Source organism: Cucurbita moschata, unplaced genomic scaffold (genome assembly GCF_002738365.1).
Source record: "Cucurbita moschata cultivar Rifu unplaced genomic scaffold, Cmos_1.0 Cmo_Scf00016, whole genome shotgun sequence".
Lineage (NCBI taxonomy): Eukaryota > Viridiplantae > Streptophyta > Magnoliopsida > Cucurbitales > Cucurbitaceae > Cucurbita > Cucurbita moschata.
This window is the reverse complement of record NW_019268532.1, coordinates 1,520,282-1,545,947: the sequence shown is the minus strand read 5'-3', so window position 1 is coordinate 1,545,947 and position 25,666 is coordinate 1,520,282. Positions and strand designations below refer to the sequence as shown.

The 25,666-nt window shown below is 39.7% G+C and overlaps 4 protein-coding genes across 11 annotated transcripts; 1 reads left to right on the top strand and 3 right to left on the bottom strand.

Annotated features, from left to right (window-relative positions):
• Window positions 1–587: 587 nt before the first annotated feature.
• Window positions 588–10,360, top strand: LOC111454243 (ubiquitin carboxyl-terminal hydrolase 26-like). Of its 3 annotated transcripts, none has more exons than XM_023095650.1 (15): window positions 588–894; window positions 1,427–1,524; window positions 1,607–2,203; window positions 2,379–2,634; window positions 2,777–3,531; window positions 3,692–3,800; window positions 3,948–4,111; window positions 4,608–4,892; window positions 4,967–5,174; window positions 5,247–5,315; window positions 6,384–6,590; window positions 7,377–7,640; window positions 8,041–8,182; window positions 9,314–9,496; window positions 10,083–10,360. In XM_023095650.1, exons 2-14 carry the CDS (start codon window positions 1,445–1,447, stop codon window positions 9,406–9,408), a joined length of 3,231 nt encoding a protein of 1,076 aa, XP_022951418.1. In that variant the 5' UTR covers window positions 588–894; window positions 1,427–1,444; the 3' UTR covers window positions 9,409–9,496; window positions 10,083–10,360. The 3 variants fall into 3 exon arrangements, with proteins under 3 accessions (XP_022951418.1, XP_022951419.1, XP_022951420.1); XM_023095651.1 differs by lacking the exon at window positions 10,083–10,360 and adding an exon at window positions 9,685–9,890; XM_023095652.1 differs by lacking the exons at window positions 7,377–7,640; window positions 8,041–8,182; window positions 9,314–9,496; window positions 10,083–10,360 and having other exon boundaries at window positions 6,409–6,587.
• A 418-nt stretch (window positions 10,361–10,778) lies between these two features.
• Window positions 10,779–13,566, bottom strand: LOC111454245 (dentin sialophosphoprotein-like). Of its 3 annotated transcripts, XM_023095657.1 has the most exons (3): window positions 13,365–13,566; window positions 12,799–13,171; window positions 10,779–12,631 (listed from the first exon to the last, which is right to left on the bottom strand). In XM_023095657.1, the coding sequence occupies exons 2-3, from the start codon at window positions 13,152–13,154 to the stop codon at window positions 10,918–10,920; spliced, it is 2,070 nt and encodes a 689-aa protein (XP_022951425.1). In that variant the 5' UTR covers window positions 13,155–13,171; window positions 13,365–13,566; the 3' UTR covers window positions 10,779–10,917. The 3 variants fall into 3 exon arrangements, with proteins under 3 accessions (XP_022951425.1, XP_022951424.1, XP_022951426.1); XM_023095656.1 differs by having other exon boundaries at window positions 12,799–13,566; XM_023095658.1 differs by lacking the exon at window positions 13,365–13,566 and having other exon boundaries at window positions 10,779–12,668; window positions 12,799–13,038.
• Window positions 13,567–14,480: 914 nt separating this feature from the next.
• LOC111454250 (UDP-galactose/UDP-glucose transporter 7) lies at window positions 14,481–18,220 on the bottom strand. Of its 2 annotated transcripts, XM_023095666.1 has the most exons (9): window positions 18,100–18,220; window positions 17,867–17,970; window positions 17,614–17,708; window positions 17,415–17,520; window positions 17,090–17,335; window positions 16,770–16,880; window positions 16,068–16,226; window positions 14,987–15,130; window positions 14,481–14,886 (listed from the first exon to the last, which is right to left on the bottom strand). In XM_023095666.1, the coding sequence occupies exons 3-9, from the start codon at window positions 17,652–17,654 to the stop codon at window positions 14,740–14,742; spliced, it is 954 nt and encodes a 317-aa protein (XP_022951434.1). In that variant the 5' UTR covers window positions 17,655–17,708; window positions 17,867–17,970; window positions 18,100–18,220; the 3' UTR covers window positions 14,481–14,739. The 2 variants fall into 2 exon arrangements, with proteins under 2 accessions (XP_022951434.1, XP_022951433.1); XM_023095665.1 differs by having other exon boundaries at window positions 17,867–18,218.
• Window positions 18,221–19,317: 1,097 nt separating this feature from the next.
• Window positions 19,318–24,966, bottom strand: LOC111454244 (U-box domain-containing protein 52-like). Of its 3 annotated transcripts, none has more exons than XM_023095653.1 (9): window positions 24,495–24,966; window positions 22,710–22,816; window positions 22,509–22,630; window positions 22,089–22,291; window positions 21,949–22,009; window positions 21,559–21,856; window positions 21,354–21,455; window positions 20,451–20,879; window positions 19,318–20,362 (listed from the first exon to the last, which is right to left on the bottom strand). In XM_023095653.1, exons 1-9 carry the CDS (start codon window positions 24,700–24,702, stop codon window positions 19,640–19,642), a joined length of 2,253 nt encoding a protein of 750 aa, XP_022951421.1. In that variant the 5' UTR covers window positions 24,703–24,966; the 3' UTR covers window positions 19,318–19,639. The 3 variants fall into 3 exon arrangements, with proteins under 3 accessions (XP_022951421.1, XP_022951422.1, XP_022951423.1); XM_023095654.1 differs by having other exon boundaries at window positions 21,949–22,006; XM_023095655.1 differs by having other exon boundaries at window positions 24,516–24,966.
• Between the last annotated feature and the right edge of the window lie 700 nt (window positions 24,967–25,666).

Sequence of the window (25,666 nt, the reverse complement as noted above, 5' to 3'; positions counted from 1 at the left end):
AAACTAGTTCGGCGTTAGGAGAAGTTAGCTATTTTTTAACATCGTATTTATGAGAGATCAAAAGGTCGGGAGATGCTAATTCTCTCACGAGCTATATTGGCACATCGGGGGGAGCATCCTCTACTATTATTGTCTATATTACGTTTAGAGAAATTACTTCTCTTATCGAGTTTCTTAACATCACATGAAATACAATTTCTAAATTACTTCTCTTATCGAGTTTCTTAACATCACATGAAATACAATTTCTTATCGTAAAAAATACAACTAACCCCAATAATTTAATCTCTCTTAAATCATTGCTAATTTAAATCTAATTAAAAGTAAAAATGTACCATTCACAAATATATTATTCATTTAATTAAATTTTAAATCTAATTATGACATCATACTTCGATTGGATAAACTTCATTTATTTTTGAAAATTCCAAAATATGACGTATAAGAAAAATAAAAGAAAAAAAAAATGAAATTAAGACGGTGAAAACCGCAATGACCCGACCCGACCCATTTGTAGAAGCCTCAAAATCCAATTTTTTAAAAGAAATGGGAAAATTGGAAAAGAAATGTACAGTTGTCCCTCTCAAACGCCGTCCTCTCTCTCTCTCTCTCTCTCTCTCTCCTGAAGTCCGTTCTGTTCCTCTGACCGGTCTGACCCCCACCCTTCACAGACCCTGCAACCTCTCTTTTCCCTTTTTCGTCACTATTTTTTCATAATTCATCACAGTAAACAATGCCACAACATAATTTCTTCTCAAATTAATCCAAACAATTGCTGCCTTACAAACTCCAATCACCGGGACATAGCTTTTGTTTTTTCACCTAATTTCATGCCCTTCTTCCTTCGATGATCTTCTTCTACCTTCAGCTCACACCAAGCTTCTCCACTTCCTGGTAAACCTCTCAATTTTTTGCTTAAGATCATCGCTATCCTTTTAATGGAACTGGATTTTCTTTTCTGGGTTTGTTTTTATTTTGTTCTTCTTCGCGCGCAATAATCCCAATTCGTATTTTACTCCATTTCATTGCCATTTGATTGTTTTATGTTTCTTTTCCCTTAAATTTGAAGTACAGAATGTTGTGGGCGTTCTTGTTTTTGTGCCAATGGAACTTGTCTTTCTCTGTACTTTTCGAGGGAAATTTGCTTGTGCCAATGGCTCTATTTCGATGTAGGTTTGGTTTGTTCATGCGGGTGCTTTACTCTAGCAGAGTCTTGGCTTTGGTTGCTGAAGTTTTTGCAAACTTCGTGAATGATCATATATTTCCAAGTGCAATTTTTAATCTGACACAGATGATTATTGGTTATATAAGCTTTCAAGCATTGGAACGTTGGATATTTGGTACCCCTTTTTGTTGTCTTGAATGTGATATGTTATGAATACTACATTGAGTTGAGATGGTGTTCTGGGTTTATTTCTGTAATCAGTATTAGTTTGTCCTCGCTATGAGCCGACCAACTACCCGTAGTAAGAACAAAAGGCATAAACAAGAAGACAATGTCGATAACAGTTCCGACATATTGAGGTAATAGTGATTTTGATTTCCATATGTTGCACAGATTTGAACCTGTATTAAGGAGTTTTGAATTGAGTTTAATCATTTACAGAAGAATTCACTCATCTGGGGCAGTAACCGACGATGACATCAATCAGCTCTATATGATCTGGAAGCCGAGTTGTCAAGGATGTCGGTTGAATACTAAGGATAACCCGAATTGTTTCTGTGGGCTGATTCCACCTCCTACTGGTAGCAGGAAGGTTGGCCTATGGCAGAAGATGTCAGAAATTGTGCAAGCTCTTGGTTCAGATCCTTCTAAGGATCAACGTACTTCTCTCGACTTTCCTGCTGGTCTTACGAATCTAGGTGCAACGTGCTATGCTAATAGTATCCTTCAGTGTCTCTACATGAACAAGTGCTTCAGGGAAGGCATATTTTCGATTGAATCGGATGTATTGAAACAAAATCCAGTTCTAGATCAGCTTGTACGGCTCTTTGCTCTCCTGCACGCGAGTAAGATGGCTTATGTGGATTCATTCCCTTTCATAAAAACACTGGAGTTGGATAATGGAGTTCAGCAGGATAGTCACGAGTTCCTGACGTTGCTTCTTTCTCTGCTCGAGCATTGCTTGAGTCACTCGAAAGTTTCTAAAGCAAAGACTATTGTTCAAGATCTTTTCCGTGGAAGCGTGTCTCATGTAACTACGTAAGTAGAATTTGTTTTACCAGAGTCTAGTTACAACACCTCAATAGCTTTACTAATTAATAATGCATGCGAATCGAATCCAACGAACGGGATTTGTTAGCTACTTTGCACAATTTAATCTAGGTTTCAGTTGATTCAAGTTTAAGTTTATAATGATATCTTGCTTCATATTTAGGTGCTCACACTGCGGAAAGGATTCAGAAGCCTCTTCCAAAATGGAGGACTTCTATGAATTGGAGTTGAATGTTCTTGGCTTGAAAAGTTTAGACGAGAGTTTAGACGATTATCTTAGTGTGGAAGAACTTCATGGTGATAATCAATATTTTTGTGAGTCATGTAAATCAAGAGTTAATGCGACTCGCAGTATCAAGCTACGTACACTGCCCCCCGTTCTAAACTTTCAGCTTAAGCGATGTGTTTTTCTTCCAAAGGTACTGAAAATCGTAACATCTCTTTATTGCTTTTTGATAAAACCATTGACTATTGATATAAGCTTTCTGTCACTGACTTTTGGCTATGTTGGTTCGAACTTGTCCTTCGGGTTTGATCGTTATTGTTGTTTTGTGTCAGCAGACTACAACAAAGAAGAAAATCACATCTGCACTTTATTTTCCTGAAGTGTTAGATATGCGGGAACGGCTAGCTGAGTCTTCTCAGTCCGACTCAATATATCACTTGTCGGCCGTTCTGATTCACAGAGGAACTGCTGTCAACAGCGGCCATTACGTAGCTCACATCAAGGATGAAAATACAGGGCAGTGGTGGGAATTCGACGACGAACATGTTTCCAAATTAGGCCATCATCCATTTGGAGAAAAATCATCAAATGCTAATTCTAAATCTGTTCGAACTGAGTTAACCATTCCGTTGGTTTCCAAGGAAGAAGTAAATGTTACTGCTGAAAGGAATCGAACGAACGGGATTCTTCAGCAATCAACAGAATCTGGTATTAGTTGTCCTACTGACATCTTTTCATCTAATGATGCCTACATGCTGATGTATAATTTAAGGTGCATGGGAAAGAACACAAACAAAGTGACTAGCTCTAATGTTAACAATAAAGAAGTAGAAGGTAACATGGTTCGTTTCAAGGATGGCTCGTCTCTTCCATCACATTTGTGTGATGAGATAAGTAGTGTAAATGAATCGCATGTTATAGCTTGTCAAGAATATGAATCGAAGAAGGAAGCTGAACTGGGTTGTATCAATGATCGTAGACAGGAGGTCCGATCGATTTTGTCTGAAGCCCCTGTTCACTCGCTCGACGAACCCTTTTGTTGGATTTCCGTAAATTGGCTTCGCCAGTGGGCTGATAAGGTCTCCCCACCGTAAGTACAGAAATAATATTTGTACTGATCCATTGAAATTGTTCTAGTTTCTGTCCTTTTGGCTTGCTGGATGGTCATGTTCTAGTGCTTCTTCTTGACAACTTCCAGTGGTATCTAACTTCTTTTAATTTGTTACCCCTTACTTTGTTATGGTTTGCAGCATTCTTGATAATTCAACCATTCAGTGTTTGCATGGAAAAGTTCCAATGTCAAAGGTAACATGCATAAAGAGATTGTCCATCAAGGCTTGGGACAAGCTATTCTCCAAGGTATGTGCTTAAGTTGCTCCGTAAAGAATTCTATGCGTCGGTTTATCTCTTGTTAGTCTCACGGTTTCATTCTCGTGTGATTGTTGGTGCTTAAGTTGGTTCTTGATATCTTTTTTATATGGCTGACTGCTGTCTTGTAAAATTTAGTATGGTGGGGGGCCCAAATTGACCAATGAAGATATCTGTATGGATTGCCTTATTTCTGGTGCTCGAAACGTAGTTTGTGCCGACAGCTACCGGGACCGAAGAATATCAATGAAAGAAATTGCGTTAGCTGCGCTTTTGGAAACATATTTTGTTTCCAGGACATGGTATTGTTTCAAAATTCTTGGATTCTCTTATCATGCTGCTTAGCTGATGGTTCATTAGAAATTTGTCTTGCTTCTTGCTTGAGTGTTCAAACTTGTGGCCTTGTGATATGCTGATTTCATTTTCTTACCTGCAATTTAGCTACTTTCACAACCGTTACCGTTTCTCGTTTCTTCTCTCCATCTTAAAGCATGTATATTACTATCTTTGGAGTACGAAACTATTTCGTCGAAGAGATGAAATAAACAAAAGAGGGAGTGGAATGCCCCACCTTCAATAAACTTGTATGCTGATCGGAATGTTCTTGTTCTTGTATGTCGATCGGAACCTCCCTAACAAGGAGCCTTTTCATTTTGGAAATGTCCATGCTCCGTCCGACGACCTGTAGAGAAATCAAGGGATGAAGTAGACTACCAATTGAAACACTATTGAGCCAGAACCTTCTATGTAGTACTCATGATCTCTGAGTCAAATCATGTTTATTTCTCATACTTGTAGGTTGCAACAATGGGCTAAAAGGAAAATTCTCGATGCTCCTTCCGAAGCTGATTCCGAACCAACAGCCTCAATAAGGTGTCCTCATGGACAACTTTTGCCCGAGCAAGCTGCTGGAGCTAAACGAGTGCTGATTCCAGCCGAACTCTGGTTTTTCATACATGAAGATGCTATTACTGTAAAACCTGATGATCCTACAGGGGTTCCAACTTTTCCCTCAGATGCAAGACAATGTTCTCTGTGCAGTGAGGAATTATCTGAAGTGGCAGTCATGGAAGATTCTATAAGGTCATTTCATTATGTTCAAGTGAACTTTGTGGTCGATTCGCTCGAAGAATTACTTAACCCGTTTTATCCTTCAGAGGAGTGAAGCTTAAACAGCGACAAAATCACGAAAAACTAGCCGTTGGAAAGTTAATTCCACTTTCTCTGCATTGCAAGTATTATTTGGTTCCCACATTGTGGCTTTCAAAATGGAGAAACTACATCAATGCAAGTGGAAAGAGTGCTTCATTTGTAGAGAAGCCGGAAAATTTGGATGGTGTGATCAATTTTTTGAGGTGTGAAAAGGTAATAAGATTTTTCATTTCTTAATTTTCGAGTAATTGCAGCAATTTGACTCGAACATATATTTGGATGCAGCATTCACGCCTCCTTGAAAGACCTCCTGACCTGATCTACAAACGTGGTACGGTGCAGCAGAAGTCCCATGTACGTATACTGCTCGAGTTTATTTGAATGTGAACTCGTTTTTTTCTATGCTGCTAGTTAAATTCATCATTCTTCTTCCTTTGCAACATCATTTTGTTTTGTTTTTGTTTATTTAATTTTATCATTTTTAATGTGAGATCCCACCTCGGTTGGAGAGGGGAACGAAACATTCTTTATAAGGATATGGAAACCTCTTCCTAGCATACGCGTTTTAAAATCGTGAGGCTGACGGTGATACGCAACGGGCCACAGCGGACAATATCTGCTAGCAGTGGGCTTGAGCTGTTACAAATGGTATTAGAGCTAGACACCGGGCGCATTCCTTATAAGGGTGTGGAAACCTCTCCCTAGCAGACGCATTCTAATACCGTGAGGCTGACGGTGATATGTAACAGGCCAAAGCGGACAATATCTGCTAGCGATGGGCTCGAGCTCAAATGGTATCAGAGTCAGACACCGGTCGATGTGCCAACGAGGTCACTGCCCCCCCCCCCCANCCCCCCCCCCCAACGGAGGTGGATTGTGAGATCCCACATTGGTTGGAGAGGGGAACGAAGCATTATTAGGGTGTGGAAACCTCTCCCTAGCAGATATGTTTTAAAATTGTGAGGTTGACGGCAATACGTAACAGGCCAAAACGGACAATATCTGCTAGCGGTGGGCTTGAGCTGTTACAAATGGTATTAGAGCCAGACACCAGGCGATGTGCCAACGAGGACACTAGCCCCCAAGGGGGGATGAATTGTGAGATCCCATGTCGGTTGGAGAGGGGAATGAAGCATTTCTTGTAAGGGGGTGGAAACCTCTTCTTAGCAGATGTGTTTTAAAATCATGAGGCTGACGGCTATTCGTAATGGGCCAAAGCGGACAACATCTGCTAGCGGTGGGCTTGGGCTGTTTCTTCAATTTGTTTTGTAATCAGAACTGTGACTTTTCCTAAACAATTTCTAAAAGTTACTATGCCTTCATGCCCAATCACGCGATTATAAATCTTATGAAGTAAAAAACAATCTATGCCTTTACATTTCATATTTTTTTACGTCTTTCTTTTTTGTGCCTCAACTTTAGGCAGATGTTTTAACAATCATTTCAGAGAACGATTGGAAATGCTTCAGTGAAGAGTGGGAAGGTAGCGAGGCATGCTGCATTTCTGCCGTGATTGAGTCGAGTAGTTGTGTAGGGAACGACATGGACGGGTCCTTAGAGCATCTCGACTCCAATGATGAAGTTAGCAATGGCGACTTCAAACAACTTCTACTTAAGACTGATCCCGAGGTAATTCTGAATCCGAAATCTGTTTCCATTTGATGGGTTAATTGTAAAATTTGTTCATAAAAAGATAAGTTTTTCATCAAACTAAATTAAATGTATAGAAGGGAGAGATGATAAGATATCCTCCCAAGCCCAGGGCCAAAGAAGTTCATGAAAAATCTCTTTTATTTCCATCGAACAGGCGGAAGAAACATTTGCTACAGCTTTAGAGAAAACACGTAGAAGAAAGATTCGTATAGGCTTCTTAAAACATTCCAAATGTAACGGCCCAAGCTCACCGTTAGCAGATATTGTTCTCTTTAGGCTTCCCCTCAAGGCTTTAAAACACGTCTGCTACGGAGAGGTTTCCACACCCTTGTAGAATGTTTTGTTCTCCTCTCCATCCGATGTGGGATCTCACAATCAACCCCCCTTTGGGGCTCAGCATCCTCACTAGCACTCGTTTCTCTCTCTAATCGATGTGGAACCCCCACTAGTGAGGGCACTGGCCCTGAAGAGGGGTGGTTGGAGAGGAGAACGAAGCATTCTTTATAAGGGTGTGGAAACCTTTCCCTAGAAGACGCATTTTAAAGCATTGAGGGGAAGCCCGGAAGGGAAAGCCTAAAGAGGACAATATCTGCTAGCGGTGTGGGCTTAGACCGTTACACCAAAAGTTCTTCAATTACTCTAACCAAATTTCTCACAAAAGTGTTTTAGCCACAGACCACATTGCACTAAGCTTCCTTCCAAACCATTCCAAAATTCTTGCTTGCTTCATTGGTCCTAAAGTGGTCTGTTTATGGAGTACAGGTATGTGAAGAATGTATAGGAGAACGAGAAAGTTGCGAGCTAATGCAGAAACTAAACTATATCGGCGAGGATATTTGCGTGTACTTTGCTCGTGGGAAGGAAGCGCCCAAATCAGTTTTGGAAGCTCCCGAGTCCACTTTTGATCCAGATCGTCGAATCTCAAAGCATGCAAGGAAGACAAACTCGGGGAATTTCGTTAATCTAAAAGTTTCTGGTTCGACTTCAGTGTACCAGCTAAAAATGATGATATGGGAATGTTTTGGGGTAAGCTTTTCAGAACAGAATGCATATGACAATTGAATTGGTTTGCTGAAACTATCTTTTATGTTCCATGTTGTCTTGCATGTTTATATAAATGATAACACTTAGGTGGGGAAAACTTAGACTCTCTCCCTCCCTTTTCGGAAAATTTGGGCTCTGAAAATGAACTCGAAGTGGAACAAACTGATTAGGGGGAGGTAACGAACGAGGTACCTTGTCGCAGCTTGGAGTGCTCGTTCTAATACTGGTCCAGATGTCCTTTTGTACACTTCTTAATGCAGTTTTTTAGATCTATGGTGTACTTTTGATGTTTCAAATAAGATGTTATAAAGTATGTACGAGCTAAAAACGAGGGAAATCGATGTTTTATGTTATGAATTCATGTCGAAACTGGTTTTTGCAGGTTGTGAAGGAAAACCAGATACTTCGCAAAGGTAATAGGATAATTGATGGGGAAACTGATACTATGGCTGACAAGAACATATTTCCTGGGGACAAACTATGGGTAATGGATTCCGAGATTCACGAACATCGTGATATTGCTGGTAAATACAATTTTCTTGCTCAAATTGTTGCACAAATTCAAGTATTAGCTCATCATGGAAACAAGGGAAGATTATAAACTGAAAAATGATAAGAAAACGAGCCTTCCTATATATAGAAAAGAGCGTAATGGTGATTCTTTGAGCTTTCCCTTTCGAACTTCCCCTTAAGGTTTTTAAAACGCGTCTGGTAGGGAGAGGTTTCCACACCCTTATAAGGAATGCTTCGTTCCCCTCTCCAATCGATGTGGGATCTCACAATCCACCCCTCTTGGGGACCTAGAGTCCTTGCTGGCACATTGCCCGATGTCTGGCTCTGATGCCATTTATAACAGCCTAAGCCCACCGCTAGTGGATAATGTCCTCTTTGAGCTTTCCCTTCCGAGCTTCCCCTCAAGGTTTTTAAAATGCGTCTGGTAGGGAGAGGTTTCCACACTCTTATAAAGAATGATTTATTTCCCTCTCCAACCGATGTGGGATCTCATAATCCACTTCCTTCGGAGCCCAGCGTCCTTGCTCGCACACTACCCAATGTCTGGCTTTGATACCATTTGTAACAGCCCAAGCCCACCGCTTGCCGATATTGTTCTCTTTGAGCTTTTCCTTCCGGGCTTCCCCTCAAGGTTTGTAAAACGCGTCTGGTAGGGAGAGATTTCCACTCTCTTATAAAGAATGCTTCGTTCCCATCTCCAATCGATGTGGGATCTCACATTCTAGATTTGAGCTTTGACCATTTCCCTGAAGTGTTCTTTATATAGGTGATTTTAGATACACTTAACTCTGTATGTTTGCCTGCTCACTGAATTCTTGAGATTCACTGAGGACCCGCCAATAACTTAACCGTCTCGTGGTCTAGCGTCGTCCCAATTATGTAACTGGAATCTTCTGCATCCTTAGAACTTTTTTGAGGCATAGATGACTTACTGTAGACAGTGAGTGGCTGTAATCCCTGCTCTTCTAACAAAGTAATACACTTTTTTGTACTGCCATTTATGCTTGTAGCCGCCAGCAACGTGTCTTACAGCGATCTTAGCGTTCTTATAGGTTTTCGATAATTTCTTATGCTAATCGGTCTCGTATCTTAAAAAAAGGTGGTTGTTTATGTCCTAAACTTGTATTTGATGTCATGGACAGATGAACTTTCTGATCATAAAATGAACATGCAACATACCGAGGAAGGGTTTCGTGGAACGCTTTTGGCTGCTAACGTTTCATCTGAAGTCGTTTAAGAAGCACCAAACTTTGAGGGTGCCTGCGGCGTATTTTCAAAATTTTGTAGATGTTCATAACGAGGAAAAACAACTACAGCGTTTTGATGTAAGTCGTACCTTTTTCGTTTCTTTTCCATGTCTTTCTATTTCTATCTTTTTGCATTGTGTGGGTGATTCTGAATATTTCAAATCTTGGAACCTCCTTTAAGTTTTATTGGACCTCCTAATCAAAAGGATCGACTTCTCGTGGGTGTGAGAACTCTTTCTCATGAATAAACTATCTGGTTGAAACAGTCGATCGTGATAGGCTTGCAAAGCATAGGCTATGCAGCCTTGTTCACCGGAAAAGCATAAGATCCTTGATTGAAAGGGAGTTTTGTTTACCAGACAGCTTATTGTTCCGGGAAAGCAATGTTCAAACCTCCATAGGAGGGGTTTCTATTAAAAAATTATAAGTATCGTTTGCCCTCTTTTGCATCTATGTTTTAGGATCTTATAATCTTCTTGCATTGATCTGTAGTCATAATTTTTCAAGGCTTATGCTGTAATTCTTTCTTTTTGTTGGATGGATTGTGTAACCATATGCTTGAATTTCCGCTCCGCTCTATGCGTCCATTTTCGAACCGAGTTAGTCTGTGTTGTTCAGATTGCAAACTGCATATATATTGGAACTTTGTGCTTTCTTTTAACAGAGGAGGAAGACATGAAATGCTGGACTGTGGGATTCGCGGGACGATGCTTTGAAAGCGCGAAAGAAAAACGACGACGACAACGCTGCAGGTTTTGTGATTTCATTAGTTTACCTTACACTCTTCACGTACATTAGCTGTATATCATGTTGAGATTTGAATCTGCTGATTGCTCCTTTACATGATGTAAAATGTTTTAGTGATAATGATGCACATTATAGTGTACAAGTCCTTTCTTCTACAAGATTTCAGGAGAATAAGATGAGGACCTTTTCTCTGTAGTTCTTCTTGTCTACCCGACCGTACCCTCCCGACATGGGATTAGGAATAATTCTATTCGGTAAAATAGAGATTGTTGATGAACGGGTTTGGATTACCTTCGAGTTTAGTTCTTCCAAAAACGACCACAATGTAAAATAGAGAAAGGAACTTGTTGAATTGGTTGAGTGATTCTATATGAAATGTGGTTCAAGAAACTTATAGCAAAGCTCGAGCTTTGTGAGGGCTTGGAATTTGTGAGATTTTATACTGGTACTTGAAATCTTAAGACCCATTTGATTTAGAGATCGAACTTTGAACTTTGAAGCTGCCCTACACTAAATTTACAAGTGATCCCGACCGACAAGTTCTTACCGTCGAGATGCTTTCGTGCAAGGTGGGAGTTAGTCTCTAAATGAGCGGTGAGTGAGGTAGAACGTATAGTTTAACTAGTTAAAGCATATAATTTCAACCTAAGAGATGAAGTTGTTTCATTACATAAAAGTAGAAACATCATGATTCAAGTTGTAGAGAGAGTTTATACAGACAATAAGCCAAAACTACGAAGAACATGGAACCGTTACCTTCTTTCATGTTTTCTCCCTCTATGCTCCTCATATCTGCTCTGCCTTTTTTCCTCTTCAATATCTTCATCAGTCCTACTGCCCCGGCGAGACTCGTTAGCTTTCCGATGACGAGTACTTCCATGCTCTTCTTCTTCTGTAAATCTCCTTCCTGTTCGAGTCAACTTTCTATCCATTTTGGAGTCGTCCCTGAACCGTCCATCCCTTGCCTCGTCGCACCGACGACTGCCAGTTCTTCTGTTTGATTCAGGTTCTTTCTTGGGGTCCCCATGGAAATCCGACTCTCGTGTAGATTTTCGACTTCTAGACTTCGCTTCTCGCTGGTTATCTTCACCACCTTCATCGAACTTTCTCTTGCTTTTCATCGTATGCTGACTAGATTTGTACAAATTATTCTCTAGATCAGAATCATCACTGGAAGAATGTTTCTTAGCTCTCTTGTGTTTACCATGGTACTTTCTATCATCTGAATCATCACTGTCATCATATTTCCTTTTAGCCGCAGCCATTTTTTCCTTTGCGACTGTCTTACCACCACTTTCATCGTCATCGGTATCGTGTCTGCGTCTCCCAATGTCTTCCTTAGGATGCTTTCTTGAACTCTTGGATTTGGGTTCCCTGTCTACCTTGGGTTTTCCTGTACTATTGCTACGATACCTATGCTTATTCTCGTCACGACCAAAATCGGAACCAGAATTGTCGTGGTCAGAGCTGTCACTATCTACTCCATATCCTTTACCATGCTGGTTCTTGTGCTTTAGTTGCCTGTCTTTGTGATCAATCCCACTGTCGGAATTGGATTCATCAGTCGACTCCTGTTTTCGGCTTCTTTGCTTCTTCTTGACCTTTCGACTTTTAGGTCTACCAGAGCCTTTCTTGTGGCTACCCATACCAAACTCATCACCATCTGTAGATAAATTAGAATCATCACTATCATGCCTTCTGTTTTTCCCCTGCTTCTTTGAGGTGGTGGATTTCTTCTCAACATCACTGTCGAAATCACTTTCACGATCATCTCTTCGAGTATATCTCCTGTTCATCCGGGTTTCCTTGTGCTTTCCACCGGAATCAGTACCGGAAGAATCATCACTACCGTGCTTTCTGTTTTTCTTATGCTTCCTTAAAGTGATATGTTTCTGGTCAGCATCACTGTCCTGGTCACCTTCGAGATCATATCTTCGGTTTTTTCTCAGGTGCTTCCTGGTTCCCTTGCGTTCTCCACCAGAATCGGCATCGAAAGAATCATCACTATCATGCCTTCTATTTTTCGTCTTTCTTGAGGCGGTGTACTTCTTGTCAACATCTCTGTCAAGGTCGCTTTCAGAATCATTCCTTCTATTATCTCTCATGTTCTTCTTGGTTCCCTTATGCTTTCCACCAGAATCAGTATCAGAAGAATCATCCTTAGCCCTTCGTTTTCTATCCTTCTGATGACCTTTCAACTCTTTCGAAACCATTTTTTTGTCATCTTCATCGTCGTCAACGGCATGCTTTTTCCAGTTCAATTCTCTGTCCAAAAAAGAATGTTCCGTCTTCTCACGACGCTTAGTATCAGCATCTTGACCCTCTCTTCCACTTCTAGATGAATCAGAAATCCCTTCCTTGAGCGTTTCCGAATCGTCCGAAGAACCCAACCCAAGAGCAGATCTCAATGTTTTCATCTGCTCCTCCTTTCTCGCAGCAATTTGGTGAGTCTGTGTAACTGATACCCTATTCCATCAAGGAAAACACCATTTAGATATCCATTCTGCACACAAAATAAGAAGATCACACCAGGCGCAAAACTACTAATACGATCATAGATCATAATCAACAAAAGATATACAGATAATTAATATTAGCAAGACAAAAAATGCATTAAAACATGAGGATCATACCTCTTATCTGCAATTACGATGGCAGAAGGCCCATCTTTTTCCTCAGAACCTGAAGCCTCCTCCAGATTCTTGCGAACCTCCTTCAACTTTTCAGAAATTTCATCGGCCGTATAACCTTGATCAATGAGCTTGTCCTCAAGTATGGCAAGCTTGAGATCAATCTGACGCTTGCGATCATGTTCGAGAATGTCTTTATTAGGTTTCTTGGAAACACCGGCAGTGCCCTGATCTTCTTCGAATCCTCTGGTGTCTTCAGAAACCTTTCCAGCCTTCGGCCTCACGAAGAACTTGTTCGTCTGAATGTGGCCATTAGTGCCAGAGCCTCTCGGCGTCTGTAATCCAATACCGTTATACATTTCCCTGCTTCACCAATCTACCAAGGGATTCAACCCGAATCAAGATCAACAGGAGGAAAAGGATTTTCAAGGTCGAATTCAGTGATTTTATTTCAAAATCTTGAACAGAATCTTATCGATAATTAAGATACAAATAAATACTGCTGATGGAAGAACAGGCGATATCAAGATTCAAAATATCCAATAACAAAAAACGGATATTAGGGTTACCAGGTGTTTCGAGTGCTTATCGTCTGTCCTCTCCCATTCCACATATGATGGAAGAAATCAGGATCGAACGGAACGACGAAGCCTCTAAACCCTGAAAATCGTAAGTCGATTTGGTACTGGGAACCGACTCAGGTCGTGTTCGGATGGTCCGTCCTGTCTGGTTTCCTTTGCTACAGTTTCGATTACAAGAGCCAACGGGTGGGAGAGTATTTATAGACAACTCCAATGAGGATGACAGTTTTAGGCTGTTGAATACATGAGAAAAATGGTTAAAATATCTTCATTTTATTTTTTAAATATCTATTTTGAAGAGAGGAACTAATTGAATAATTTATAAAAAGAAAATTAAAAATTAATTATTTACAAAATATTTTTATGCGATGAATAGAGATTCCAACAACAAACTTTTTTATGCAATAATCAATATATCGAGATAAACTGATAATTTTAAAAAAAAAATAAACATGTCAAATAAATTTATATACATAAATATAGATATATGTAATATATTGTTAATTGGTTCTTCTAAAATTTGAATATAAATTATTATTAATTAATTTTTTAATTTTTTATTATAAAATTTGTACAATTATTAATTTACCATATCATATAATTAATAAAATGTTATTTTATACATAATTTAATTCAAAAATCAAATTGAGTTTTATTTAATTTAAATATATTTTATATTTTCAATTTTCAAATTAATAAAATAAAAACACAAAAATGTTGTTTTTTAAAATTTCTTCATTCACTAAACCAAAAAAAAAAAAAAAAAAAAAAAAACTAATGACTACCTGATGCAACAAACAATGATTTTAAGTAGATTTACATTTACAAATTCATGTGAAAAATTCTTCCCATTTAATATTTGCAGTTCAAATTTGAAACTTCGTATAAATAGTTGCACATTTCAAAAACGACATCATTTAGATTAGAGAAAAATACGGCCCATAAATGAACGGTGTCATTGAAACTTATAACATCCAAATATTATGAATTAAAACATAACTCGTAAGATATTAAATCTTAAATAGAAGGTTACTGCGACTTGCATTTAAACTGACCGAGCTTCCAAAGTACTTCCCTCGAGGCAGTTTTGATCGAATCGTTTAGTTGAATTAAGATCAAAGTTACACATATTTTCATTTAAATTAGGTTTCCACGAGCAACAATAACAAATAAGGTTCAAGCTCAAGCACAACAATTTTCAAGTAAAAACGTATCAATTGAAAACAAATTGCTTGTATCATCTACATTCTTATTTGACAAGCGAATCACAAATGCTATAATATGAAGTAAAATGCAACCTAGATATCTTTTTTCTCACCAACTTTAATCTTTATCATACTACCTTACTTACGATGATGAGTCGCTATGTCGATGTCAACTTTGGTGGCTTGCTCTTCTTCTGCTGATACTTGGCATACGAGTACCAAACACCTCCAGCCGTGTTGATAACCAATCCTGTCACGTTCAAAGCGTGCACTTCCACGCCACCCAATATAACAAATCCAAGCGTCTGTGGAACAAAAGGACGAACGAGACGAACTTTGTTTAGATAACATAACTCATTGGCTACAGAGATAGAGTAACGAAGTCTAGAAAGAGAGAATGCTTACTGTCGATCCAACCCCTTTGAGGACTCCGACAATCGTTGTTGTTAGAGCGGAGTTTACTATGGTACATAAGAACATAGTGAAGTTGAGAACAATCCCCATCACCAATGATAGAAGGAAGATAACCAAAAAGGAGAATGAATTACTCTGAAAATATTGAAAAAGAATATTATAGTTATAAACTAGAACACATCTGTTTTATGCAATCTCAAAAGTTGTTATCTGAAACTCAGTCAGCAGCAATGAATCTCTACATTCAAGCAAAATCTCATCTTTTTTTCCTTTAATTTCATGCAGCATAGTCTTAGGCTTAGCACACAGCCTAACAATAGAAAGAATCCTAACTAATTTGCAAATTATGTTTATGCCATGAAGGCATCCATACTAAATGGGAGATATCAGATATGCAATAACAGCACAAGCCCTGTCAATAGTTTGCGTTTCATTTAAAATCAATCTTTTATATCACACAAGAAAGTGTTTGTGTTGAGGAATGTTGGGAGAGGAGTCCCACATCGACTAATTAAAGGGTTGATCATGGATTTATCGACTAATTAAAGGGTTGATCATAGATTTATAAGTAAAGAACATATCTCTATTGGTATGAGGCCTTTTAGAGAAACCAAAAGCAAAGCCGCGAGAGTTTATGCTCAAAATGGACAATATCATACCATTGTGGAGAGTCGTGAGTTCTAACTGTTTGAACTCTAGGTTGATGACATAAACCAAAAGCACAAAACATTTCACGGCCTCAATCAAACAATTACCGCTTAATATAATGCATAAAACATTTCTAAAAGCCACTTCAACTCGACTCCCCGAGATTTGTTAAAAAAGGAGTCCATGCCAACAAAAGCACCAGTATCGAGCAGTCCAGCTCTTTCCTCCAAAAGAAGCTATGGTATACCGAATAAATAGTTTAAAACATCAGTAGAGGAAAGGAGGCATAGAATGCCTGGTATGCCGATACTAACAAAGGTCGAGGGGAAACTCCTCCAGTAATCTAGCATTTCTCCTTATGAACTGTTGTCTTGAATAAACTAACGAGTTCGACAAAGATTAAATGGGTTAAAAAGCAACTGACCTTTGCAAATAGAAGTGATAAAGAATCTGGGAATTCGCCTGTAGCTATAATGAGAAATAACAAAAATGGAAGCGACAAAAAGCTGTTGTAAAACATGATCTCAATAGAAGTAAGCCCATCCTCCGCACCCGATTTCTCTACCAATACAAGGTACATAGTCTGCAACAAAGAATAAACAAAAAGAGAGAAAGAGAAATATGTGAATTCATAAGTTCAAACATTTAATTATTAGACGTCCTTAAGCATTTCTAAGGATAAAACTGATGGGAACTCATTACATATACTCTAGAAAAGAAAAATACAAAGGTCAAAACTCAATAGTTGCCTTTCAAGAGGGCTAAAAAGCTTCTTTTTCTTTTCTTTGATATCCATGAATGTCCAAGCCAGCTTGCGCGCATCTCGACTATTCTCACAAGACTACGGTCTAACCCTACCAGATATTAAATCCTAGTTTAGTGGTCACCATAGCTTGAACCTACTCGGATGGCCCAAAAAAAATTCATATTTCTCTTTTCACACACACTCACCATCTCTTTATTTATAATGCTCTCCTTTCCCTAGGACCTGTGTAAAAAACAGCACACCAACTCATTTTCCTATGAACCCAAAAAACTGACCTCGCCCGTATAAACTATAACACTAGACCAAAACACCATTTAAGTCTCTTATCAAAAACAAAAGTGAAGACCAACTCAAACATACCTGGAAGAAAACAGAAGTGAAGGCCATGCTATAACCAATGAGGTCAAACGAAAAATCTCCCAATGCAGCAACAAGGACCCCAGCAGCAGTCAAGAGTACTGAAAGAATAACCTGAATTCGACACGAAGCATGGTTTTGGTTGAACAAGTATAACAATGGATTCGAGATTCAGAAGCAGGGTTTTGGCTATACAATTATAACACAAGTCATCATGATGGCAGTAATACGAAGATTTTCACAGCCAAAGATAGATTAAATTTCAAAGCTACGCAAGACAGTCAAGCATTTCAGGGAACTAAGCAATATGCATTGAGGAAAACCTGTGTGGTGGGCCTTGCTTTGCCTGAAAAGAATCCCGCAATCAGAACAGCAAGAGGAGTGAGTCTTTTAATGGCGATATACATTGGGATATTAACCCCTTTCAAGCTAGCAAGAGCAAACGCCACATTTGCATTGTAGAACAACGAGACAGGAAGAATTCTCCTAGCTGTTTGCATATCAAGCCCCTTGGATTTCGTGTATCCCATGCTTCTACCAAAGTGAATAAGTAATGTGGTAGCCAATTGCTAACACAAATAAAGATAGAAAGCAATTAAAAAAAGAGAACGAGATAAATCAAAATGAAACCCAATGGCAAAAATTTACCTGCAGAGTGAGAAGGGTCATTGAATGCGAGTATTGCATAAGTACGGCCTTATTCAGAAAAACCATAGCCATCGAAGCAATTCCATAAGATACGGCCGCTGAAAGACTACAACGAAGCACAAGCAATCCCAATTACATGTTATCCAAGGAGGAAGAAAAGCAATGGAATCAAAATTCAGAAGGCAACAATTCGAAATACCTCCGGTAAGAATTTTTATCCGAATCACCAAGGATATCCATTGTCGATGGCTAGGTCAAAAATCAAAACGGCGAAAACTTCCCAAAATCAATCACCTATAGAAAAAGAGATGCAAACTCATAATCAAAATCAACATCCTGCAAAGATCTAAACACATAGATATCGACAAAAGATCTAATCAAATCACCTACGGTGATGACGACAATCATGAATCAACAAAAGGAAACGAAATGAGAGGGAACGAATCAGTTACCTGAGAAATTGCAGTCAATCACATTCTCACGGGATCAAAAAACACGTGATCAGATGACTGAAATTGTGGCGGATCAAGAAAAGGGAAAATTTCGCGAAATGGGACTGAAATTGGAGAGAGAGAGAGAGGGATTTGAGAGAAAGGGGTATGAAGAAACAGGTGGATGAGAAAAGGAAGCGTAAATGCACAATGGGAAAGGAAAAGGCCATAGCCATCGGATTTAGGGTTCATACCCCATCTTGTCGCTAAATGCCGCAACATCACGAATCAAGATCTACTCGGAACTCGTGGGCTGCTCACTCTCTCTCTCTCTTGCCCTCGTTTACTTCGTTCTTTCTCAACGTCTTCTTCAAGTTTCAACCTTCAAGCTTTGAATTTCTCATTTTATTTTCTTTATCTTTTTTATTCATTAAATATTATTCATTTTTTGGAACTGTAGGCTCAAATTTGCGGAAATGATATACATTTTTTTTTTAAATAAAGCTTTTAATATACTTTATTTTAAATTTAAAAATTTAAAATAGTTAAAAGGGTATATGTATATATGTATCTATATATGTATATATGTAGATATATATGTATACCCCTACCCAAGGTTATATACTGCGAGCCGTTGTAATTTCTCTCTTACTTGCTTATATAACGTCTCTTTCATACATATATCGCTTTCGAAAATCTCTCTCTGCCCTCATGTTTTCTAAAACCTTCTCTTAAAATTGAGGCCAGAGGCTCGAGCATACATCGCTTGGCCATAGGCGACGCAAGAACGAATTGGCTTAGCTCACTTGTCGTTGGAAAGTGAGTGCCGCACAATCGCAAGTCCGCTGCCATCAAAAGTGCGATGGTGACAAGTGGTACATACATACATATATACATAATACATACATACATACACATATACATATATATGTATGTATATATACATGTATGTATATGTATATGTATATACATGTATATATGTATGTATGTATATGAAGTTTTTAAAGAAGTTGTTATTGAAAATTGAAGGGTGTTTTGAGACGATCAAAGGTTTCTTTTATTCATGTGGGTTCCTTCTATCACTCTCGTTCTTGCTTCCTTCTTTATTTTTTCATCTTTTTATGAGACATTTAGTTGTCGTTATAATATTTAGACAAAAAATGAAAAACATTTTATGTAATATTCGCCTTAGCTGGGCGCGTGTCACAAAGTGAGTCATATATGGTGCTTTGATATACGCGCATGTTCGAAAATGATTTTGAAATAGTTGAAATAGACAAAGACAAATACACACAATGATACAATAACACTCATTGTTCAACAACTGGTATATGGGTGCCCACAACCTCACATTACGTCCTCGTCCTGTACTTAACGAGTCCAACAAAATGCATCAAGTTAATAGCGACTTACGCTCGGGATAGTGTTTTGCGACTTTAAAGGCAGAATTTGCATGAATTTGCATGGACGTCAAACCAAATGAAGAAGGAAAGTGATAGGAATAGACAAATTTCTTACAGCTTTAGACATAAATATGCTACATATGAACACTAAATTATCTACAAAATTTATCTCTTTTCTGGCCCAATGGAGATATATTCAGACATCATTCTTTGGAAATCAACATCTTACGACGACGACGAGCACGGTAAGACGCCCGAGCTATTGCAAGATTGAGACGACGATCCACGAAAAGTTATGATCAAGAACCGAATTCATAGCGTTATGCTAGATCATGAACTGCTTTGGTTCACTCTTCTGGTAGAATTCCGACAAGCATTCAATACAGGACTGCTAAACGCCATCCTTGTCCGACGAATACAAGCTCGCTTCGGCTACCGATCGTAATCGGATGAGCTCGGGAAGAACGGTCTTACTAAGATCGGGTCGATCTTTCCTTCTCAACTCGGCACATTTTAAAGCCAACTCTGCAAAGCATAAGGTTTCTTCAGCTGGCCAATCAAGAACAGATGGATCAAGAACTTCAGACAAATCCCCTTTCTCAATGGCTCTTCCGACATGGTGAGTCAATCCCATGGGTGGTTTTGCTGTAATCAGCTGCAGAAACATGATTCCTAAAGAATATATGTCGGACTTTACACCGAGCATACCGGTTTGTTGATACTCGGGATCGATATAGCAGAACGTGCCAGCAGTTGACGTCATTCTATATTGTGTCACACTATCTGCTACCGATGGGGGAACAAGCCTAGCCAAACCAACATCGCTAATCTTGCTAACGTAGTTAAAATCGAGCAAGATGTTGGCTGGCTTCAAGTCACGGTGCACGAGTGGCTCGGGCTTAGTCTGGTGGAGGAACAACAAGCTCGTGCCGATTTCAGCTGCAATTTTGAATCTAAGTTGCCAAGAAAGAGGTTTCGACTTTTCTTTACGACGAAAGAGGCAATCGTCCAAGCTACCATTTGCCATGAACTCGTAGACCAAGCAGCCGTACTCGGGGCATGCTCCGAGGAGAAGAACCATGTTCGGATGTCGGATGCAGCTTAGTACTTCGACCTATAAACGATGCAAGAAGCATATTAATAGATTATGTTACAACAAACAGAACATTTGGATAGTCCTAGGATACTGTTTGGTTCCTCACCTCTTGTTGGAACTGTGACCTTCCTTGAGCTGCATCTGGACGTAAGACCTTAATGGCAACAGGTGTGTGATCCAAATAACCCTTGTAAACAGGTCCATAGCCTCCCTCTCCAATCTTCAAAGATTCCGAGAAGAACTCGGTAGCAGCTTCGATCTCCTCGATCGTGTACCTCCGATACCTGACGTCGTTGTTTGCCAATGCATCCAATGCCTTCTTTTTCTCTTCTGCTTCCTTGAATGCTTTAATTTCCGCGTTAATTCTCTTTTGTGCTTCCAACTCCGCGATCCGTTTAGATGCTTCAGCAGCCTCCATAGCCGATCGAGACTTCGCCTTTTCCTGCTCGACCATTGCTAATGCAGCTTCCTCAGCAAGTCTAGCCTCCTCGATTCTCCGTTCTTCCTCCGATTTCCATCGTTGAAGCTCTATCGCCTGCAATACATGTGAAGAGTTTGTTTTAAACTTCTGTAATAGCTCACCGCTATCAGATATTGTCCTCTTTCGCCTTTTCCTTTTGGAGCTTCCTCTCAAGGTTTTTAAAACATGTCTGTTAGGGAGAAGTTTCCACACCCTTATAAACAATGCTTCGTTCTCCTCCCCAACTGATGCGGGATCTCACAATCCACCCCCCTTCAGGGCCCAGCGTCCTTGCTGGCATACCGCCTCGTGTCTACCCCTTCGAGGCTCAGCCTCCTCTCTAACACATCACCCGAGGTCTACTTCTGATACCGTTTGTAACAGCCCAAGCCCACCGCTAGGAGGCTTTCCCTTTCGGGTTTTCCCTCAAAGTTTTTAAAACGTGTCTACCAGAGAGAGGTTTCCACACCCTTGTAAGGAATGTTTCGTTCTCCTCTCCAACCGACGTGAGATCTCACAATTTCCATACAATAATTTGACTTCTTTCACCTTTTGCTTAGCTGTAAGTGCTTCCTTGCAGGCTGTGCTATACATTTCCATAGTTTGCTTTAGTTCCAGCTTCAGCCTCCTCATCTCAGCCTCTACTTCTTCCTGCAGTCATCGACGTATCGTTGTTTTATACGTCGAATTCAATATCTTTCCCAGCTCGTGAACGGGACGAGAATCAAATCAATCTCTATAATCTAGCACTTACCATACTCTGTGACGAAGTCGATAATCTTTCGCCTTCCGAGAAGATCGATGAAAATTCTTGAAAGTTTACATCCATTGATTTGCGTCCGAACGGCTGCGATTCAAAGCTATGATATATATCACCATCGGTGCCATTCGACAGTCGTGGGGGCATTCGTCCTGGATCCACGGCATCATAGTACGTCGGGAACAATTTGTCGACGCTCGGCCTTCCCGAGCCAACAAAAGAAATATCAGTATCTGGCACACTCATTTCCCCTGGCATTTTGCCATTGTAACCTTTCCTAGTGAATGGAGACCTGTTCCCAAAGACAATTTGCATAACAATCCTTAATATATCAAACTCAATAAGATGTCATAATAATAACAGTTTCTAAAACGTGTCACAGACCTGAACTCGATGTTTTCGTGTGATCTTCGTGCTGGTTCGATGGGAGGCTTTTCCGGTCCTACTTAAGAACGGATCGGTTATTTAAGCTAGATCATGGTAGATAAGTGTACTAAAAAATAAGAAAGTGAATTACAACATACTTTGAATCTGAGGCGTTTGCGAGTCCGATGATTGCGATTTGATACCAGATTGGTTTAGCAAAAAGTTTCGTAGAGGCGAAGAAGTTGGAGCGGGACGTGAGGCCGATCGCATAGTTTGGATCTTCCCTCTTGATATGACATAAACATTGCAGAAATCTGGTGCTCCTTTGAGAATTGTGCCGGGAATATCTGTCGTTTTGAATCTTTCGAGACAAAATGGTATCGGGAAATAGCCCAAAGAAAAGAAAGTTCAGTTCCTTTCGAACTCGAATGAATGAAACATCGAAACAAGTTAAAGGGGTCGTTTGGTAACATTCTCGTTTTCATTTGTATTGTGTATGGAAGTTTGAAAACGAACGATAAGAAACGAGAATGTTACCAAACGAGCTGAGGGAAGAATTTACGAAACAAATAACGAACCTCAAGAAGCCACTTTTAGTCGTGGTACCGACGATCAAAGTGTCGATTCCAGCTTGAGTGACATATTCAATCAATGCTTTTGCAACATCTACATCTTCAATAACAATGTCTTTGCAGAATATCTAATGCCAGAGAAAATGAGGTGAATTCAACTCGTTTCGTTTCGTTTCGTTAAACATAAAAGAGAAGAGGAGAACCTACATCTTTTCGGGTGCAGAAGCATCGAAAAGGAAGGAACAAATCCCTCGTGCTCGGGTCGATTTCGTTGCTTACCAAAACATTGCCACTGCCATTGTTGGACATCAAATCTGCACCCAATAAACATAACAATATGACTTTCATGGAAGCTATTTGAGCTTGTAAGTTTGAAGAACATGGCATGAAAACCAAGCAAAAAACAAAGTTACCCTGTTTCAAACTTTCCTCTCAGACAAAAAAAAAAATGATCGTACTCGTACGTTGGTTGGAGAGGGGAACGATATAAGAGTGTAGAAACCTCTCCCTAGCAGACACGTTTTAAAATCTTTGAGAGAAATTCGAAAGAAAAAGCCCAAAGAGAACAATATCTGCAGCTGTGGGCTTGGACGGTTACAAATGGTATCAGAGCTAGACACCGGACGATGTACCAACGAGGAGGCTGAACCCCAAAGCGGGGTGGACACGAGGCGATGTGACAACAAGGACGCTGGACCCCGAAGGGGTTGATTGGGACCCCCACGTCGATTGGAGAAACAGAATGAGTGTCAGCGAGGACGCTGGAGTTCGAAAGGGGTGGATTGTGAGATTCCACATCGGTTGGAGAGGGAAACAAAACGTTATTTGTAAGGGTTAGAAGCTAGAAACTTCTCCCTAGCATACGCATTTTAGAGAGAGGAAGCCCAAAAGGAAAAGCCCAAACAGGACAATATCTATGGTGTTGGGATTGGACTGTTACAAATGGTATTAGAGCTAGACATCGGACGATGTACCAACAAGGAAGCTGAACCCCAAAGCGGGGTAGACACGAGGCGATGTGACAGCAAGGATGCTGGGCCCCGAAGAGAGTGGATTGGGGGATCCTACGTCGATTGGAGAAATGGAACGAGTGCCAACGAGGACGCTGGGGTTCGAAGGGGGTGGATTGTGAGATTCCACATCGGTTAGAGAGGGAAGTAAAACATTCCTTGTAAGGGTTAGAAGCTAGAAACTTCTCCCTAGCATACACATTTTAAAAATCTTGAGAGGAATCCAAAAGGGAAAGCACAAAGAGGACAATATTTACCAGCGGTAAGCTTGGGTTGTTACAAATGGTATCAGAACCAGACACTGGACGAGGTGCCAGCGAGAAGGTTGAACCCTGAAAGGGGTGGACACGAAGCGGTGTGCCAGCAAAGAGAACGAGTGCCAGCGAGGAAGCTAGGCCTCAAAGGGGGTGGATTGTGAGATCATAGGGGTGTAGAAACTTCTCCCTAACAGACATGTTTTAAAAAACCCAAAGATGACAATATCTACCCGTGGTGGGCTTGAGCCGTTACAAATGATATCAAAGCCAGACACCAAGCCATGTGCCAGCGAGGAGGCTGAACCCTGAAGGGGGTGGACACGAAGCGGTGTGCCAGCAAGAACGCTGGGCTCCGAGAGAGGGTGGATTGGAGGGTTCCACATCGATTGGAGAAAGGAAACGAGTGCCAGCGAGGAAGTTAGGCCTCGAAGGGGGTGGATTGTGAAATCCTAAAGATGTAGAAACTTCTCCCTAACAGACATGTTTTAAAAAACTCAAAGAGTACAATATCTACCGCGGTGGGCTTGAACTGTTACAAATAGCATCAGAGCCAGACACCAAGCGATGTGCCAGCGAGGAGGCTGAACCCCGAATGGGGTGGACACAAGGCAGCGTGCCACCAAGGACGCTGGGCTCCTTCGGAGGTGAATTGGGGTCCATTTGTCAATCAAAATGGAACCAGTTCGTGGGGATTAAACAGACAATCAACCGACAATTTCGCTTACCAGAGGAAGCATAAGAAGAACCTGAATGGGACGAAGATCTGAGCTTGACATGGATAAGAATGGCGGTTTGGCCCTTTTGAAGGAGATTCTCAGTAGCCCATTTGAGAGCATTTTGGCTTCCTTTATCCTTGTCAATGGCGATTCCGACCAATTGATTGCTGGCGACCACCACCTCTTTCCTTTCCTTTGCATATTTCTGAGTCCACATTTCTCAGCTTAACCTACACAGACAAAAATGGCAACAAAAAAAAAAAAAAAAAACACAAACAGAGAGAACAAAGAAGAAGAAATGAACCCAAAAAAAAAAAAAAATGAAGAAGCAACTGGGTTGCTTCCTTCTCTCTGGCCCTCTCCCTGTCTTTTGGGCGTATGTATGGCTGATTATGGAGGCCAAGGGTGGGAGAGCCACGATTTGCGGCCTCATTTTTTGTTTTCAAGCCAACTCGAGGGAGCCTTCGTCCAGGTGGGATTTCGGATTTGTCGTTTTTTCTCGTTACAATTTGTCGTTTTCCTGCTGTTTGTCTTTTTTTTTTTTTTTTTTTTTAATGGATATATATGGTATTATGTCTATTTGTGTCTCGATAAAAATAATAATAATTCAATTAAATTAAAATGTTTTTTTTTGACAAGACAATTTTTTCCAACAACAAATAGGAATATGACGTGACGCTCGAGTTTAAAAGGAGTATATAAACCATAGGACACTATTAAGAAGATGTTATAAAAGACGAACAGTTTACAATAAGACACTACAATTTAATAGATTAAGAGACCGACAATTTACCAAAAAAAAAAATAATTAATGTTCTAATATAGGTTCATAGTGAAAAATAATAAAAATTACATTTAAATTACTAAAATCGTGTCAAATAATAATTATGTTAAATTAATAAAATACCCATATATTTATATATATTATATGAGAAATAATAATTATGTTAAATTAATAAAAATACCGATCTTCTAATAAATATTTTAAAAATATTTTAAAACAGTATTTTTTAAACTTTAAAAAAAAATTGAAAATACCAATACCATATTTTAAAACATCCTTAAATTTTCAAAATATTTTTAAAAAAATCTTGAATATTCAAAATATTTCAAAAATATCTTTTAATTTTAAAAAATTAAAAAAATCTTTTTTTAGTATTATATTTCAAAATACTCGTGAA